At 48.9% G+C, this 18,809-nt stretch overlaps 1 protein-coding gene across 2 annotated transcripts in view; it reads right to left on the bottom strand.

The window, feature by feature from the left end:
• Nucleotides 1-269: 269 nt before the first annotated feature.
• The window catches only part of LOC106555889 (mitochondrial peptide methionine sulfoxide reductase), a 59,263-nt gene continuing 40,723 nt past the window's right edge, over nucleotides 270-18,809 (bottom strand). For both annotated transcript variants that reach the window (XM_087727004.1, XM_087727005.1), the window contains exon 6: nucleotides 270-2,238. In XM_087727004.1, the coding sequence (XP_087583130.1) occupies nucleotides 2,080-2,238 (159 nt within the window). In that variant the 3' untranslated portion in view covers nucleotides 270-2,079. The remainder of the gene's footprint in view (nucleotides 2,239-18,809) is intronic.

Here is an 18,809-nt window from a genome sequence, read left to right as displayed (position 1 = left end):
AAGGAAGGAAGGAAGGAAGGAAGGAAGGAAGGCAGCAATAGCACTTAGGCTTATATACCGCTTCATAGTTCTTTACAGCCCTCTCTAAATGGTTTACAGAGTCAGCCTCTTGCTCCCAACAATCTGGGTCCTCATTTTACTGACCTCGGAAGGATGGAAGGCTTAGTTAACCTTGAGCCAGTCAGGATCGAACTCCTAGCAGTGAGTTGAATTAGCCTGCAATACTGCATTCTAACCACTGCGCCACCACGGCTCCACCAAAGGAGAATGGGCAATCCTTTACAACTGCTCGTTGTCCAAATTGCCCCTTGCAGGACACAGAACCGTCTCATTTCCTGAAAAGCAAGCGAACGCAACTAAAAAGAGAAATGACATTTGAATGCATTTGGTTGAAAAAGAAATGAAGAGAGATGGGGAAATTGTTCCATGCCAAAAGGGGTGCCTGCAGATCTCTTCAGCTCATAAACACCGTATGGAGGAATTTAGTATGAAAAGATCCATTGGGCCGAGGTAGATTCAGACTAGTGTGAAAGCTGGATTTTCATTGCAAGCACCAGACATAAAATCCTTCACAAGATCAAAAAAGCAAAATTCTTGTCCACAGAGGTTTTTTTTTTCTCTAAGCCTCAAAGAGAAGGCAGGATAGAGAAGTGAGTTTGGACCCATACAGCAGTCCTTGACTTACAACCATTTGTTTAGTGACCAGTTAAAATTACAAAGGCATTGAAAAGATAACTTATAATTAATATTTGCATTTAGATAATTTTTGCAGCATCCCTATGGTCACGAGATCAAAACTTGTGTACTTGGCAACCAGCATGGATATAATAAGACGGTTGCAGTGTCCCAAGGTTGTGTGATGGGAGGCTTCATGGGAGCCTTCACTTGCGACCTTCCCATCCAGTTTTGTTGTGGCCTGCCAGAGGCCAGCGAGCAAGCAGCAGATTTAGACAGTGAGGAGGTTGGGGAGGAACATGGGCCAGTCCTGGAGTCTGGGGAAGGCTCTGATGGGGGCTCTGGGTCAGAGGCAGAGAAGGGGCCAGAGCCATATGCCAGTTATCAGCTACCTTCAGAGTCAGACATGAGCGAGGCAGATAAACAGCTGGAGCCTGTTCCCAGTGTGCGCATGCGCAGAGTTGCCAGACAAAGAGAACAGCTAAAGAACAGGGGTCGACTTGGGAGTAAGGCCATAGGTGGATGATGAAGGGCCCCTCCCAGAGGAAATAAAAGAGGAGCGAAAGGGGAGTGGAGTTTGCAGGAGACAATTAGTTCGCTTAATCGGTTCGTGACTCTCCGAAACTCCTTGCCAGGTTTTGCAGATATTGTCCTGGCATCTCTCCAAGCCAGATAAGGTCTGTGACTGTAAATCCTCCCTTGAAAGACTTTGCTGGATGTGAATGAGCAGAAATCACAGTAAATTAATAAAAAGGGGTTTTGTTGGGACAAGGAGTTTGCTTCATGCTCTTGGGAAACCTAGGTCAAAACAAGTTTCCAACAAACTAATTTAATGGCAGAAGCTGGATTCTCTTAATGACTGCGTGATTCAGTTAATTGCAGTGATTCGCTGCAATTAACCACGGAAAAATTTTGTAAAACCAGGCACGATTCACTTAGCAACTGTCTTACTTAAGCAATGGATATTCTGCTCCCAAGTGCGGTTGTAAGTTGGGGGACTACCCATGCTCGATAACCAAATTCACTGCAAAGATGGAGGAATCAGAATTGGCTCCATCAGCTTCCTTGGGGATGGTAGAGAAATGGGGGAAGGGACAAAGTCATAATGGGTATTTATCAGCATCTTGTTAGGCGATCCCAAACATCTGCGGTGGGATGGAAATGATATCTATCACTCTCATGCAAAGAATTTAACATTTGCAGCACATTCGTCCAGCAGGCTGCCCATTTTTGCCCTGACCCCTAAACCTTACCGGGTACTACAAGACACAAAAGAAAGGAACAAAGGCCCCCGTTGCTAAATCACAGTTGAATTACGAAAATGCTAGGCTGCCGGTTGCCATGGTAACCGTTCAAGGGTTATGATTACCGTGGCTCCCAAGGATGCTCCCATTGGGGAATTTCTCATTTGCCTACGGGGCAGGACACACCGGTGCCTTGCAGGCCGCAAAAGCCATCTGGGTTTTTGTGCAGATATTGCTGGTGGTAATCTTCGGCGTAGTAGAATTCGTCGCCCGCCCGGATCTCCGTCGTGATGGGTCCCCGTTGCTTCTTAGCCAACTCCTGCCAAAGAGGAGACAAAAATGCGTTTCAAGGAAAGAACAGTTTGAAATCTTGTCTCCCTGCAGGGTCCTGAAAGGAACGGTCGACTATGCTTAAGTTTTGTTATTTCTAGGTTGCAAATACAAGAAAATATTTGTCGCTCAGGATTGAAAGGAAGGATCCTTAGTCCTCGCTGAACTTGAGTGTTTTCTTGCAGACGTTTCATTACCGAAGTAGGTAACATCATCAGTGCTACCATGGGTGATGTGACCTATTTTGGATGATGACTGCAAGAAAACAACCAAGCTCAGAGAGCCACTAAGGACCCTTGTAGCTTATCTTCACTCACCATCCCCACTCTTTGCCAAATGGGACTCCTAGATAAGAGCCTCCGTATGCTAGACACCAAGACAAGGGCGATCATTTCATTTACGTTTTATTTGAAATATTTCTATTTAAAAGGATTCTTTTATTGATCTCACAAGTGAGAGAACCTGGTAAAAATGGCTTACGTTTAGTTTTAAGAATTAGCACAACAAAGAACTTCCAAGTTTTATTATTTTATTTATAAATATTTTGAATACAGTGCATTGTCAGGGTATATCATTTACAGAAGCAATCTCTCTCTCTCTCTCTCTCTCTCTCTCTCTCTCTCTCTCACACACACACACACACACACACACACACACACACACACAGAAAGAGAGAGAGAGAGAGGGAGGGAGGGAGAGAGAGAGAGTGTGTTAGCAAAATTTATCTTTGTATTGGCTTATTTATACTTCTATACTTATACAACTATGCTGGTTGATTGTATTGGTGTATTTATAATTATTAATCATCTTTATAATTAATTCATACATAGCAATGATCATCTAATTTCTACCTCTTGTCTCTAAGCACTCGTAAAATCTATTCCATATCAAGTAAATACTCTATGTCCCCTTTATCTTTTATTTTTAAAGTCAGTCTGTCCATTTCAGCACAATTTAAGATGTTGTGAATTATATCCTCTTCTGGTGGGGTGTTCTCGTTTTTCCAATATTTTGCAAATATTGGATCCTTGCTGCTGTCGGTACATGCAAAACTAGATACGTGGTCCCTTTGTCATAACGCTCCCCCTTCCAAGTTCTCCCTCCTCCTTGCCAAACCAAATTCATGTTGGCATTTCAGTGTTGGGAAAGAGAACTAATGTTTTTAAGAAGAGCCGGCACTCCTAAAGAGAAAACAAGTTTCTGGTCTTTGTGGCACTGAATATTGGCTAGGAAAATTGTGTGAGCTGCAGTCAATGGTATTATAGGGCAGGAAGGATTATTCAGTGCTGGCTCCAGAATTCTGGGAGTTGAAGTCCACAAGTCATAAAAAGGCCAACGTTTCCCATCTATGTCCTAAGGTTTTGGTATGTTTTCATAGTTTTTAAGGAATCTTTCTGACTTGAAACATGGCAAAATGGCTGCCCAGAAGGATTAATACAATTGAGCGAGTCCAGAGATATTTCACGAGAAGAGTACACCACTCCTCTGCTCACAATAGAATCCCTTATGCCAGTGTTTCCCAACCTTGGCAACTTGAAGATGTCTGGACTTCAACTCCCAGAATTCCCCAGCCAGCGAACGCTAGCTGGGGAATTCTGGGAGTTGAGGTCCAGACATCTTCAAGTTGCCAAGGTTGGGAAACACTGCCTTATGCCACCAGGCTTGAAATTCTGGGCCTGGACAACCTGGAACTACGCCTCCTATGTCTGACCTAAGCATAGTACACAAAATTGTCTGCTACAACATCCTACATGTCAACGACTACTTCAGCTTCAACCTCAATAATACACAGGCAAACCATAGATACAAACTCAAGGTAAACTGCTTCAAACTCGATTGCAGATCATAAGACTTCAGCAACAGAGTGGTCAACGCCTGGAATGCTCTACCTGACTCCGTTGTTGCATCTTCTAACCCCTCCACAGCTTCAACTGTCTACTGTGGACTTCACCTCACTCCTAAGAAATCTGTAAAGGGGGCGTGCATAAGCGCACCAGATTACTTACCATCCCTCTCCTACTGTCCCAATTTATTTGTACCCATTTCACTTGCTCATGTCCATGTTTATTCTTATAACCTGTTATCTCGTACATGTTCGACAAACTAAATAATTAAATAAATTGATAGGATCGCCACAACTTACAGTATGTGGCCACATGAGGGCCCCCAAGATCCCTGTCTATTTACAGAGTCCCTTCACCCAAAGCTTTCAGGTTGTTTCAGTAAGATGTATTCATTCAGAGTTCAGAAGGATAGAGAATTAAAAAAAAAAGACAAGAATGGTGTGGGTAGCATAATGGAACGCTATTAATTGTTGCCAATATGATTCTGACTTCTACCAACAATGCCAACCCTTCAAAAGTCTGCAGTCCATGCATCTAGAGGTTGACATCATCTCCTTTTAATGTGACCTACCATACTCTACAGTTAGTCCTCGGGTTATGACCCCAATTGAACCCCAAATTTCTGTTGCTAAGCAAGACAGTGGTTAAGTGAGCTTTGCCCCCATTACGACCTTTCTTGCCCCAGTTGCAGTGGTGGGTTGCAGGCGGAATGCCCCAGTATGAGTGTACCGGAGCCTGCCTGGAGCACCAGATACCCTTCCAGTATGGTGCTCCGGAGGGCCCACCCGCCCCACGCTCCTTATCTGTCTTTAAATCCTTCGGCGCTTCTGCACAAGTGCATGGTGCGTACAGCGCCTGTGCAATGCTCCGCCGAGCAGCTGGAGCGTTGCGGCGGCATTGCTAGATGGTAAGATGCATGCACGGGCTGCATGCATTCATGTGGAGGATCCGGAACCCACCCCTATCCAGTTGTTAAGCGAATCACTGTTCTTGTTAAATCAGTAACACAGTTGTTAAGGGAATCCGGCTTCCGAATTGACTTTCTGGGTCAGAAGGTGGCAAAACTGTCATAAATATGAACCAATGGCCAAGCAGCCAGAGTTTGATCACATGACCATGGTGTGTGTGTGCTGCAATGGTTGTAAACAGGGGTGGGTTCTGGCAGACACGACTGCCGGTTCGCTTGTGTGCATGCTCTGCGCGCACACGCAGTCCAATAAAAATTGTTCTGTGCATGCGCAGAAGCAAAAAAAACCGAGATGGTGGCACTATGTTGCCACCCAGAAAACCAATTCGGGGACGTGGCAGGCCTGGGTCGTTGCAAGTTCCAGCAACTGAGGCCGCCAAGTCACTACCGGTTCAACCGAACCAGTCCAAACTGGTAGGAACCCACCATGGTTATAAATATGAAAATGGATCATAATTCACATTCTTCGGTGCTGTTGTAACCTGTATCTAAGACAGATATTTCCAAACAAGGAAGTTTTTATCTTGCAATCTCCAAGAATCACCTTGCAATCCCCAAGGATTTTAAGAAGGGCAGGTATAACTTTCTACTGACGTGATTGCAGTATTCCAATATCTCAGGGGCTGCCACAAAGAAGAGGGAGTCAAGCTATTCTCCAAGGCACCCGAGGGTAGAACAAGAAGCAATGGGTGGAAACTAATCAAGGAGAGAAGCAACCTAGGACTAAGGGGGAATTTCCTGACAGTGAGGACAATTGATCAATGGAACGACTTGCCTCCAGAAGCTGTGGGTGCGCCAACATTGGACATTTTTAAGAAGAGATTGGACAGCCATTTGTCTGCAACGGTACAGGGTCTCCTGCCTGAGCAGAGGGGGTTAGACTAGAAGACCTCCAAGCTCCCTCTGACTCTGTTATTCTGCTTAAGGAGTTCCACACTGCTTCTTCCACCATTTCTCTAAAGTTTCACCACCGTGGCAATCTGAAGATGTATGGACTTCAATTCTCAGCATTCCCCAGCCATTTTCAGGAGAGAAATACACCAAAAACTGTCATGTAAAATAGACTTTACATCTGCTCCTTTGGGCTCTTCATACTATTCTGTATTGATGTCTTCCCATCTTCACTTGAGAACAGTTGTGTGGGGGAAGAGCCCATTACTTGGGCAACGGCAAACTATTTTTTTCATTACAGCCCATGAACAAAATGCTAGGAGACTTAGATGAACATTGGCAGCTGGTCCCCTGTTAGCCCTTCAAGGCGGTCTTGTACGAGAAGCACAACTGGGACTGTTGGCTCTTTATTGCAAGGTAACATAAACAGACTCTTGCAAGACTGAACCTATTTCTCCCCTCCTTTCCTTGTACTCTCCAGGAAAGTAAGGAAATGTTTTCCCCAGCGTCCCTCCTTCTGTGAGCGGAGATAATCTTTTTCACACCTGTTGCCCAGTCTCTCCTGTCTCCCAAGGCCATTTCCACAGACCATTAAATCCCCCATCTCTTAAATCAGGGGTCAACAAACTTAAATACTCAAAGAGCCACAAAGATCCTAACCGGAAGCCCCCCATTCAATTCTGGAGCCGACTGGAAGTCTGGTTTCCCCACCATAGAGTCACTTCCTAGTGCAGCGTCCTTTTATTGATTGGAAGTCCGGTTTCCCCACCATAGAGTCACTTCCTAGCGCAGCGTCCTTTTATGGATTGTTTTATATTTTGACGGAGGGACGACGCGCAGCCAGGTTTCAACAAACAACTTGGTTTATTCTGGATGACAGCGATTCAAGGAACAAAACTCGCGCCAAGGTATTTATACTAATTTTTAAACCAATCACCGGCCGGGGACGAGACAGCAACCGCTGACGTCAGTCCCTCAGCCAATCAACAGTAACGTTCGGCCGGCAACACCCTCTGGGGCTTTCAGCCAATCAGAAAGCCAGAGGGTGTTACTGGCATCATGAATATTAACCAATATTTAACACCCCTTTCCCCCAGTTCTGCGCATGCCCGAAACGGAGCATGCGTAGTCCTTAAGGTATGCTGGGCGGCGCCGGACCCGCCCAGATCTTCTCATTGCAGGGGAAGTCGTCGGCGGAGGAGGACCTCCTCATGGTAGCTCCTCCCCGAAGGGAGTGCAGCTCCGAGGCACGCCATTTCGGGAAGGCCCAGAAGGCGGGCTCAACTGTAAAGGTAGGTTTGGCCGTGGGGGCGCGTCACTGGTCGTAGGAGGGACCCTCTGTGTAGTGTCCTCGGATTGAGCTGTTAGTTCGGCGTCCTTGTAGTTGGCGCTTGGGTAGGCAGGGCCTGGTGTGGCGAAGGCCCTTGTTTGCGGTCTCTCGGTTTGAGATCTTTGGGGTTGGTACAGGTGGGGGCCTGGTGTGGCGAAGGCCCTTAGTTGCGATCTCTCGGCTTGAGAACTTTGTGGTCGGCGCAGGTTGAGGCCTGGAGTGGCGAAGGCTTCACATTGCAACCCCGGTACTGCGGTGTTGTCACTCGGGGGTTCGCGGCCACCAGCCTGCGACGGGAGACGCCTCCTTAGTTGATCCAGGTGGCGTCTCCATTGGGATCCATCAGCCAATTGGATCCTAAAAGAACATGGGCCGGTCAGGGCAATGATAGAACCTGGCACCCATCTTGGTTCCCCCGCAAAGGACCGGGCCCACACGGAATCCCCTAACTTAAAGGACCGGGGAGGGAGAACCCCCAGATTGCTCGGCTGATCCCCTGAATAGAGCGGGTGAAGCCTATCCAGGGAAGTCCGCAGGCGCCGGCCCATCAAGAGCTCCGCGGGGCTTTTGTTGGTAGTTGGGCAGGGGGTGGAATGTTGGCTTAGCAGGTAAGCCGCCACCCTCGCCTGCCAGTCGCCCCGGTCCATGCGGCTCAGCGCCTCCTTTGCTGAGCGGACCGCCCGTTCTGCCCAGCCATTGCTGGCCGGGTGGTACGGGGCTATGGGCGCATGCCGGATCCCTTGCTCGGCCAAGAACTCCTGGAAAATGGTGGATGTGAACTGGGGCCCATTGTCCGAGACCATCACGTCCGGCAACCCATGGGTTGCGAACAGTTTCCGTAAAGCCCTGACCGTACTCTCGGCTGTGGTAGAGCCCATGAGGACTAGCTCCACCCACCGGGAGTAGGCATCCACCACAACCAGGAAGTTCTGGCCGTGGAAGGGACCAGCGAAATCGATGTGGAGGCGAGACCATGGGCCTCTCGGAGCCTCCCACTCACGAGCAGGCCCGGCAGGGGGGTTGGGCCTGGATAGTTGACAGGTCGTGCAGCGGCCTACATGGGCCGCTATCTCTGTGTCCAGCAAGGGCCACCAGACATAGCTACGGGCCAATGCCTTCATTCGTGCTATGCCCGGGTGGTCCTTGTGGAGCAGATCCAGAACTAGTGGCCGAAGCGCGGTGGGGATCAGTACCCGATCCCCCCAGATGAGACAACCCCCGTGGAGGGAGATCTCTGCCTGGCGATTTTTAAAGGGCTGGAAGCCCTCTGCCACCTTGTCTGTTGGCCATCCCCTCAAAACCCAGGAAGAGACCTGGGAGAGGATCGGATCGGCCTTCGTGTGGGCCGCCACGTCTGCGGCGGAGAGTGGGAAACCGGAGGCGGCAATGGAGAGGACCGAGAGAGATGGGACGGGAGCGGTGTCCGTCTCCGGTAGTGGGCAACGGCTGAGGGCATCGGCATGCCCCAGCTGTTTGCCCGGACGGTAGAGCAACGTATAAGAATACGCTGCGAGGAACTCCGTCCAGCGAGTCATGCGGGGGGATAGAATGGTGGGGGTCGGCTTGTCACCCGCCAAAAGCCCAAGGAGTGGCTTATGGTCGGTGACAAGAGTAAAGTGCCGACCATAGAGGTAGTCGTGGAACCTCTTAATCCCGGACACTGCAGCCAGAGCCTCCTTGTCGATCTGACTGTAGTTGCGCTCCGCCGAGGAGAGTGTCCGGGAATAAAAGGCCACAGGGGCTTCTGAGCCATTCGGGAGGATATGGCTCAGGACCGCCCCTACACCAAAAGGGGAGGCGTCACACGCCAACGTCAGAGGCAGCCCATCATGATACTGAATGAGGACTGCCGATGACGTCAGTGTCTCTTTGACAGCCGCGAACGCATGCGCTTCGCGGCTCCCCCAGCGCCAGGCCGCGGATCGGTCGAGCAACCGATGCAGCGGCTCGGCTAGTGACGCCTTGTGAGGAATAAAGGGGGCGTAGAAATTGAGCAGCCCTAGGAACGCCTGTAGCTCCGCCCTGGAGGTGGGAGCAGGGGCGTTCTTAATGGCGGCAATTTTAGATGGTGTAGGGTGAATGCCTTGGGCGTCTATTAAGAAGCCCAAGAATTCTACCCTAGGGACAGCAAATGAGCATTTGCTGCTTTTTAATTTCAATCCCGCGCCCCTGAAACGACAGAGGACCTTCCGTAATATTTCGATGAGTTCTGAGCGGCTTGTTGCAGCAATCAGAACATCATCGAAATATGGAACTACCCCCGGTAGCCCATGGAGCAGGCGCTCCATGAGGCTCTGGAAGATCCCCGGGGCGACGGACACACCGAATTGTAGGCGGCGACAACGGAAAGCCCCACGATGGGTGACGATGGTCTGGGCAGCCGCCGCATCGTCATCCACCGGGAGCTGTTGATAGGCCTGCGCCATATCCAGTTTGGCAAATATGCAACCCTGCCCCAAGGAGTGGAGCAGGTGTTGCACAACAGGGACTGGATAGGGGTTTGCCTGAAGGGCCAAGTTGATCGTCGACTTGTAGTCGGCGCAGATTCTCACCGAGCCATCCGGTTTGACCGGGAGGACTATGGGTGTCTCCCATGGAGCATGATCAACTGGCTCGATGACACCCTGCGCCAACAATTTGTCAATTTCGGCGTCAACCTTGGCCCTTAAGGCAAAAGGCACCCTGCGGGCTTTCAGCCTAATGGGAGCAATCTGAGGATCCAAACTAAGGGAGATGGGGGTTCCCTTGTAGCACCCGAGCTGTCCATCAAAAACGTCATAGAACTCCTGTAGGACGTCCTCAATAGAAGAGGACTTTACCCGGTGCACCCCCCCAATGGACAACCCCAGTGCCGGAAACCAGTCAAGGCCAAGAAGGGCCGGCAGGGCATTCTTTACAATTATGATTGGCAGCTCCCCCGTAAACTCGCCATACTTGACAGGAATAGGAAAAGATCCCAGGACAGGAATCAATTTTCCCTGGTAGTCCCTTAAGAGCACACGGGATGGGGCTAACTTAGTTTGGGAAACTGTAGGGCAGAGGTGGGAGAACATGTCCCAGGACAATAATGAACGGGAGGAACCAGAGTCCACCTCCATTTGGCATGGCTGACCTGCCAGGTGGACATTGGCTGTAATTTTGCGGGATCCTGAGGAGGCCTGATTGATGGAACTCTCCACTTCCCGTGGTTCAGTCACATTGTGGCAGTCATCTCCTCTGCGAGTTGGTTTCGGTGGCTGGCGGCGCGGCTGCGACTTGGGTCTCTCATTTGCTTGGAAGAAGGCAGGGGCCGGCAAGGATGCTCAGCAGACTTGGGCAATGTGCCCCTGCCTCTGACAACGGCGGCAGATTGCATTTCTGAATTGACAGGTTTGGCGGTCGTGGCGGCCTCCGCAACTAGGGCAAAATGCCTTGGAGTTTTGCGGTGCGGCTGCTGAAAGAGCAGGTTGTCTCCGCCGCGGTTGGGCACGGACTTGGCCGACGTTGTCGGGCTCCAGGACCTCAGATGGTGTAAGGTCATCATAGTCAATGTCATGTACTTGTGAGGCCGGTGGAGTGAACGGAACGTGCCCTGGAGTTTGGGATGACAGTTGTAGCCGCTCCAAATCTGCTGTTGATTGCTCAGAGAGCTCAGCTGCTCTGGCGATCTCCACTGCCTGGAGTAGTGTAATATCGTGATGACGGAACATGCGGCTTCTTAAATGTACATCCCGCACTCCGCACACAAATTGCTCGACTAAATTTTCTTCGAGGTTTGAGAAATCGCACTGGGACGCCACAGTGCGCAGGGCTTCTAAAAACTGACTAATCGACTCTCCCGGCTTTTGTACTCTTCTCCGGAACGCGAAACTGCGGGCAATTTTGGAGGGCGTCGGGGCATAGTGCCCCTTCAATTTCGCCATTAAGTTGTCCCAGCCTAACTTATATGCCGGTCTGGGAGCAGCCATAGCTCTGGCTGAGGCGAACATAGAGGGTTCGCAGCATGATAAAAAGAAGCTGCACTTCTCCTCATCTGTTTGAGCCTGGTTTTTGGTAGCAATTAGATAAGTTTCAAACCGCTCCATGAATCCTTCCCAGGATTCGCCGGCGGAGCCAAAAGGAGCGAAAGGCGGCAAAGAATTCATGTTGATTAAGAGTTCGGCAGGCTGAAGAGTGAGGAGCTGAGGGGAGGAGGTCGTGACAGGAAAATTTTTTCCTCAGCGTTCGGTGCCGGCGCGAGTAGCGACTTGTGGCAGCTAGCTGATAGAACCTCTCTCTCTCTCTAACCTAGGCTTGCGTGGAATCGCCAAATCCCATCCTCGTCGCCAGTTTTATATTTTGACGGAGGGACGACGCGCAGCCAGGTTTCAACAAACAACTTGGTTTATTCTGGATGACAGCGATTCAAGGAACAAAACTCGCGCCAAGGTATTTATACTAATTTTTAAACCAATCACCGGCCGGGGACGAGACAGCAACCGCTGACGTCAGTCCCTCGGCCAATCAACAGTAACGTTCGGCCGGCAACACCCTCTGGGGCTTTCAGCCAATCAGAAAGCCAGAGGGTGTTACTGGCATCATGAATATTAACCAATATTTAACAGATTGGAAGTCCGGTTTCCACACCATAGAGTCACTTCCTAGCGCAGCGTCCTTTTATCGACTAGAAGTCTGGTTTCCTCACCAGAGTCACTTCCTAGCGCAGCGTCCTTTTATTGATTGGAAGTCCGGTTTCCCCACCATAGAGTCACTTCCTAGCGCAGCGTCCTTTTATCGACTGGAAGTCTGGTTTCCCCACCATAGAGTCACTTCCTAGTGCAGTGTCCTTTTATCGACTAGAAGTCCGGTTTCCCCACCACAGAGTCACTTCCTAGCGCAGCGTCCTTTTATCGACTGGAAGTCCAGTTTCCTCACCATAGAGTCTCCTCCTAGTGCAGCGTCCTTTTATCGACTGGAAGTCCAGTTTCCCCATCATAGAATCTCTTCCTAGTGCAGTGTCCTTTTATCGACTGGAAGTCCGGTTTCCCCACCATAGAGTCTTCTCCTAGTGCAGCGTCCTTTTATCGACTGGATGTCCAGTCTCCCCACCATAGAGTCTCCTCCTAGCGCAGCGTCCTTTTATAGACTGGAAGTCTGGTTTCCCCACCATAGAGTCTCCTCCGAGCGTGGCATCCTTTTTCCTTTGCTGACTGGAAGTCCGGTTTCCCCACCATAGAGTCACTTCCTAGCATGGCGTCCTTTTTTCTCTACCTGTCCTAACCAAAAGCCCTATCAAATGTGGAGCTGACCAGAAAACCTGCCCCTTGCCATAGAGCTGTGATGGCGAATCTATGGCACGTGTGCTACAAATGGCATGCGGAGCCATTTGTCAGGGGCACGCAAGGCGTTACCCTGTCAGCTCCAGCACACATGTGCACACTGGCCAGCTGACCAGCCTTCTTTTTTTGGCCATTTTTCAACCTCCTGAGGCTTCCCTGAAGCCTCCAGAGGATGAAAAACAAACCAACGTGCAAACCGGAAGTTTGGGAATGGACTTCCAGTTTGCCCATAGGGCCATTTTTTGCCCTCTGGAGCCTTTAGGAGGCTTCCCTGAAACTTCTGGAGGGCAAAAAATGGACTTGCGGGCAAACTAGTCAGGGAAACCTCTGGAGGGCCTCCAGGGGGGAGGGGGAGGCTGTTTTTGCCTTCCCCAGGCTCCAATAAAGCCTCTGGAGCCTGGGGAGGGTGAAAAACGGGTCCATCGCGAGCCAAAAGCAAGGGGGAGGGCGGAGGTCATGCATGCATGCACGCAGGGGGTTGTATACATAGCATTATGGGTGTGGGCACACCCGCGCCCAACCCCCCTGTGCTCCCCCCCTCCCCGCTTTTGGCATGCGATGGGAAAAAAGTTAGCCATCAGTGCCATAGAGTCTACTCCTGGCGCACCCTGCTTCTCCCCCCAACTGGATGATTCTCTCATAATTGTGGTGCTGACTGTCAACAGGGAGCTGCAGCAGAGGGATGAAAGAGCCACATGCGGCTCCAGAGCCACGAGTTGCTAACCCTGGTCTTAAATACATGGCTTCCCTGGTTCTCCCCTGGACTGGGACAGAAGGCTAAATATCAATTCTCTCCATCCATCCAAAGGTCTAGAAAAGGGGTCCCCAACCCCTGGTCCATGTCATGCCAGAAACTGGGCCACACAAACAAGCGAAGCCCCATCCATGGGATGCAGGCAACAAGTGAAAACAAGCCACCTCCGATCTGCAGAAAAACCTTTCTCTGTGGAACTGGTCCCTGATGCCCCAAAGATTGGGGGCCACTGGTCTAGAAATGCAACCCAGTGTCTCTGCTTCCATAGGATGAGTTTAGCAGTGGCTGGTGGGGTCTTCCCACTCCTTCTTCCTTTGTCATCTGCACAAGGCCTGGAGCTGAGGGGGGGTGTAGAGATAGCTGGGGTAGCCAAAACAAAATAGTTCTCTTAGGAGCCAAGGACATCCCAACTGCTGGCTAGCCAAAGGAGGAGGAGGAAAAAAGTAACCAGGCAACCAGCCAGCACTCAGATTGGACAATGTGACTTATTGTTTGGGAGAACAGGGAAATTTCACTTTTTAATGAGATGGAAAACGCAGGGAACTCTCAGAGTTGGTTTTCCACCAGTCTGTGCCAAGATGGTATCTCCAAATAAAACTCTTCTTTGGGGGAATCAGCCTGCCCCCAGGTATCTATTTGCAATGGGTGTATTACTTGGAATGATGACACATCCATTTAGCAGCCATTCCAAGTTAGAACAGCGCTGAAAAAAAGTGATTAACGACCAGCATTTACACTTAAAACCATTGCAGCATCCCCACAGTCCATGTGATCAAAACTGGGGTGCTTGGCAACCGGCATACATTTACGACAATTGCCGCATCTCAGGGTCATGGGATCGCCACGGGCAACCTTCTCAACTGGCTTCCAACAAGCAAAGTGTCGGGGTTCCAAGCAACAGACCCAACACAGTAAAACCTCTGAAGCCTAGGTGCTCCTCAAAGTACAGATTTATTAGGCATGTCATATTGGCACATCTGGTGAAAACCCAACTCTGAAGGTCCTGCGGTTTTCTCCATCCAAATTAAAAGTCAACGTTCTCCCCCCCCCCCAATTCCCATGTCTATCACATGATCCAATCCGGCCACAGACCCAACTCCAGTTGGATTCAATCCATGCCTCCCCAAGTTGGTGAGAACATCCTTGGTTCCCAGGAGAAAGAATTTCATTTTGGCTACAAGTCCCCAGCTATCTCTATCTCCCTCCTGCCGTTCCCACAGCTCCAACCAGCGTAGCTGTGGCAGCCCTGAAGGTAGCAACAGCACTTGGACTTATATGCTGCTTCACATTGCTTTTACAGCCCTCTCTAAGCGGTTTACAGAGTCAGCCTCTCGCCCCCAACAATCTGGGTCCTCATTTTACCCATCTCGGAAGGATGGAAGGCTGAGTCAACCTTGAGCCTGGTGAGATTTGAACTGCCAAATTGCAGGCAGCCAGCAGCCAGCAGAAGTAGCCTGCAGTACTGCACTCTAACCACTGCGCCACCAGGATGCTCCAGAAGTGACTTCAGGGTTAACACAAATTCAGTGAGGAATGCTGGATTCACTGAACAATCACTGCAGTGGTTCGCTTAACCACTGCAGTGGCAAAAAAAAAAGGGTGAAAAAATTGGACACAACTCACTAAATGACTGCCTTGCTTAGCCGTGGAAATCCTGGTACCAACTGTGGTTAATTTGAGGACTACCTTTCAACCGATTGGGGAAGAGGGAGGCCTTGGGAAACAGTGGAGTGGGGAGAGAGTGGAAACACAGCTCAATTTTTCAACCATGCAATTAATGGACCTGCCCACTTCAAAGGAATCATGGATCCTTCAGGAGGCTTTTTGGCTGAGGGAAGCTGGATTGTTTATGTCAGGGGAAAGGAAGTCTGAGAAGGAAGCGTGTGGCTCTCCAGGGCTAAGTACAATGAGGCTTATCGCAGGCAGAGTTAATTCGCATGCAGGCTGGATGATGTGTGCAAGAGAGCCGATAAGACAACATGGTTAATTAACTGGAACCCAGCTGAGCCTGGCGTCAGCAGAGACGCTGCGGCAGGAAAAGAGCAGTGGAAGTCAGCTTTGCATTGGAAGAGAGGGAGAGAAAGAAGAAAGAAAGAGAAAGAAAGAACAGAAGGAAAGGATGGAAGGAAAGGAAGGAAGGAAAGGAAGAAAGATGGAAGGAAAGAAAGGAAGGAAAGAAGAGAAGAAAGAAAGGATGGAAGGAAAGAAAGGAAGGAAGGAAAGAAAGGAAGAAAAGGAAGGGAAGGAAGGGAAGGAAGGGAAGGATGAAAGGAAAGAAAAGAAGGAAGGAAATAAAGAAGGGAAGAAAGAAAGGATGGAAGGAAAGAAAGGAAGGGAAGGTAGGGAAGGAAGGGAAGGAATGATGAAAGGATGAAAGGAAAGGAAGGAAGGAAGGGAAGAAAGAAAGGATGGAAGGAGAAAGGAAGGAAAGAAAGGATGGAAGGAAAGGAAGGAAGGGGAGGAAGGAAGAAAGGATGAAAGGAAAGAAAGGAAGGAAAGAAAGAAAGGAAGGAAAGGATGGAAGAAAAGGAAGGAAGAGGGAAAGGAAGGAAGGATGAAAGGAAAGGAAGGAAGGAAAGGAGGGAAAGGAAGGAAGGATGAAAGGAAAGGAAGGAAGGAAGGAAAGAAAGAAGGGAAGAAAGAAAGGATGGAAGGAAAGAAAGGAAGGAAAGGAGAGAAAGGAAGGAAGGATGAAAGTAAAGGAAGGAAGGAAGGAAAGAAAGAAGGGAAGAAAGAAAGGATGGAAGGAAAGAAAGGAAGGAGGAAAAGAAAAGGGAAGGAGGGAAAGAAGGAAAGAAAGAGAGGGAGGGAGGGAGGCAGTGGTGGGTTTCTACTGGTTTTACCACCAGTTTGCTTGTGTGCATGCGCTCTTGCCCGTGCCTGCATTTACACAACATCCTTCTCCTGCTTCTTAAATGCTCTGAGAAATTTTGCAATGATCGAAGCGGCACTCCTGGGAATGTTCACTGATTCTAAGAGGAACGGCCAATACCTAAATCATGGTCAGAAGGTATCAGGGTTGGGTCTCACAAACATTTTCTCCAAATTAAGTCAAGCAAGAGATCTGACACTTTTGTATCTTCAGGTCAACCGAGTGTTTTTAGGGGTTCCACCACAAAACCGCGGACGACAAAATCGCGGTCGACGAAAGCGCGCATTTGACGTCATCACAGCGCGACGAAAACATCGCGCTGTGATGGAAAAATGTAAAAATAAAGCGAAAACCTTACCCTAACCCCCCCAAACCTAACCCTAAACCTAACCCTAAACCTAACCCTTAACCTAACGCTAAACCTAACGCTAACCTTTAACGTAAAATTTAACGTAACCCTAACGCTCTAAACCTAACCCTAACCCTTAACCTAACCCTAACCCTAACCCTAATCCTAACCCTAACCCTTACCTTTATGTGAATCAGCTTGCTTTAATTTTAATTGTTATTTCAATTTTTAATTTTTTTTGTCGCGCTGTGATGACGTCAAATGCGCGCTTTCGTCGATCACGCTTTTGTGGACCGCGGTTTTGACGGGTCACGGTTTTTAGGTGGCTCTGAGTTAGCCTTTCTTGTGTTTTAATCAAGATTTTGTTACTCAATTCCTATGTCCCTTTCTTGCTTTTGAAAATATAGGATTCCAAGCGTTTGAAGGAAAATACTATATTTCTGCTTATTTAAGTAAGCACACACCTTAATTTCAAATACTGGATATTGGACATTAATAGTATATACATGATTCCCCCCCTCCAAAAAAAACAAATAAACAAGTGATATTAAAATTAACCAATTTTGCAGATTATGTGAAGTCACTTTCTAGGTTTGTAAGTGACTTTGTTTGGCTTGTTACGAGAACATCACGAGAATACACACATTCTTTATACAATGATACTTCCAGTACTCAACACTGATTGGTTCTGGGAGATGTTATGACTACTAAAAACGATGAGTACCAAACAACCTTTTCCCATAAGGAATAATGCAGTGAGTCACAAGGCAGCCAACATCGACACATCCTAGCTTGTGCGTTGAGGACCAAACAAATAATGAGTACCAGCACAAAATTTTCAGGTCAAAATGCACTGAGTACTAAATCTGATGAGTTTCAAAGCAGCTGAGAACCAAGGTACCACTGCATTGATAAAGTGGCTCTAAGGTTGCTTTCTAATAGAATTGGGTTAGAGCTCTCAACATCCCCTCTCAGCCCACTCAAGAAGGAGGTGGGAGGGCTCAGCCAGTCTCAGCGAAATCCAACCTAAGGAAGAAAAGTAGCAGGGGATGATGGGTGAGGAAAGGCGTCCCAAGCAAGTTTTTCTTGACTTACTTCCAGGCTATAGAGTTGCCTACTCAGCACTGATGCTCAAAAACCATCCAAGTTCTCCTCAAACGTTCTCCAGTAGCAGGAAAGAATTGGGTAAGGCTGAGGTGGCGCAGTGGTTAGAGCGCAGTACTGCAGGCTACTTCAGCTGACTGCTAGCTGCAGTTCAACAGTTCACATCTCACCGACTCAAGGTTGACTCAGCTTCCATCCTTCCGAGGTGGGTAAAATGAGGACCCAGATTGTTGGGGGCAACAGGCTGACTCTCTGAACCGCTTAGAGAGGACTGTAAAAGCACTATGAAGCGGTATATAAGTCTAAGGGCTAAATACTAAGTGCTAAGGCTCAGAGAGAAAGCAAATGTCTCCACCACCTTGAACCCTTCAACCTGAAGCTCTAAGGAACCTTCTCTCCATTGTCCCTGCTCAAAAGGTATAGCTCATAGATCAATGGAGAATGTACACAATTCCAATTTGCCACTTTTGGAATGGGATGGGTGGATGGACGGATGAATCCCATAGTAAAAGCATCCACCACTAAATTCATCCCCTGACATTTCTTATAGAAGATGAACTCAAACTGCAGGAGCAGGAAAGATCCTTGACCGGAGATCATGGACAGAAGGAACAAGAAACCAATATACCTCCTCCTGTTGAAGAGCCTGAATAAACAGGTTAGGCAAACATGAGCACAGCTGTCCTTCGGATATCTAGCTGATTCTGCAGGGGCCAGGAAGAAGAAAGAGACAGAATTGGAAACCTATTTTCCTAACAGATTCAGAATTTCAACTCAAAGGTGGCTTCAAACTTCAGATCCCAGGAATGCAAACTGGAAATAACGTGGCACGACAAAACCGCGCTCCACTAAAGCGCGCCTGATTAAACCGCGTCGCTGACGTCATCAGCAGGGCGACAACAGCGACCGCGGAGAAAAAAGGGCGCTTTAAATAGCGCTTTGAAAGCAAGCCGATTCAACTTAAGGTAAGGGTTAGGGTTAGGTTTAGGGTTAGGTTAAGGGTTAGGGTTAGGTTAAGGGTTTAGGGTTAGGTTAAGGGTTAGGATTAGGATTAGGTTTAGGTTTAGGGTTAGGTTAAGGGTTAGGCTTAGGGTTAGGGTTAGGTTAAGGATTAGGATTAGGTTTAGCGTTAGGTTAAGGGTTAGGTTTAGG

This window comes from Thamnophis sirtalis, unplaced genomic scaffold (genome assembly GCF_051295495.1).
Source record: "Thamnophis sirtalis isolate CommonGarterSnake01/CBP01778 unplaced genomic scaffold, rThaSir2_p1.2 scaffold_13, whole genome shotgun sequence".
In the NCBI taxonomy this organism is placed as follows: Eukaryota; Metazoa; Chordata; class Lepidosauria; order Squamata; family Natricidae; genus Thamnophis; species Thamnophis sirtalis.
The sequence above is the reverse complement of the archived record's forward strand: the minus strand, read 5'-3'. Positions and strand labels throughout refer to the sequence as shown.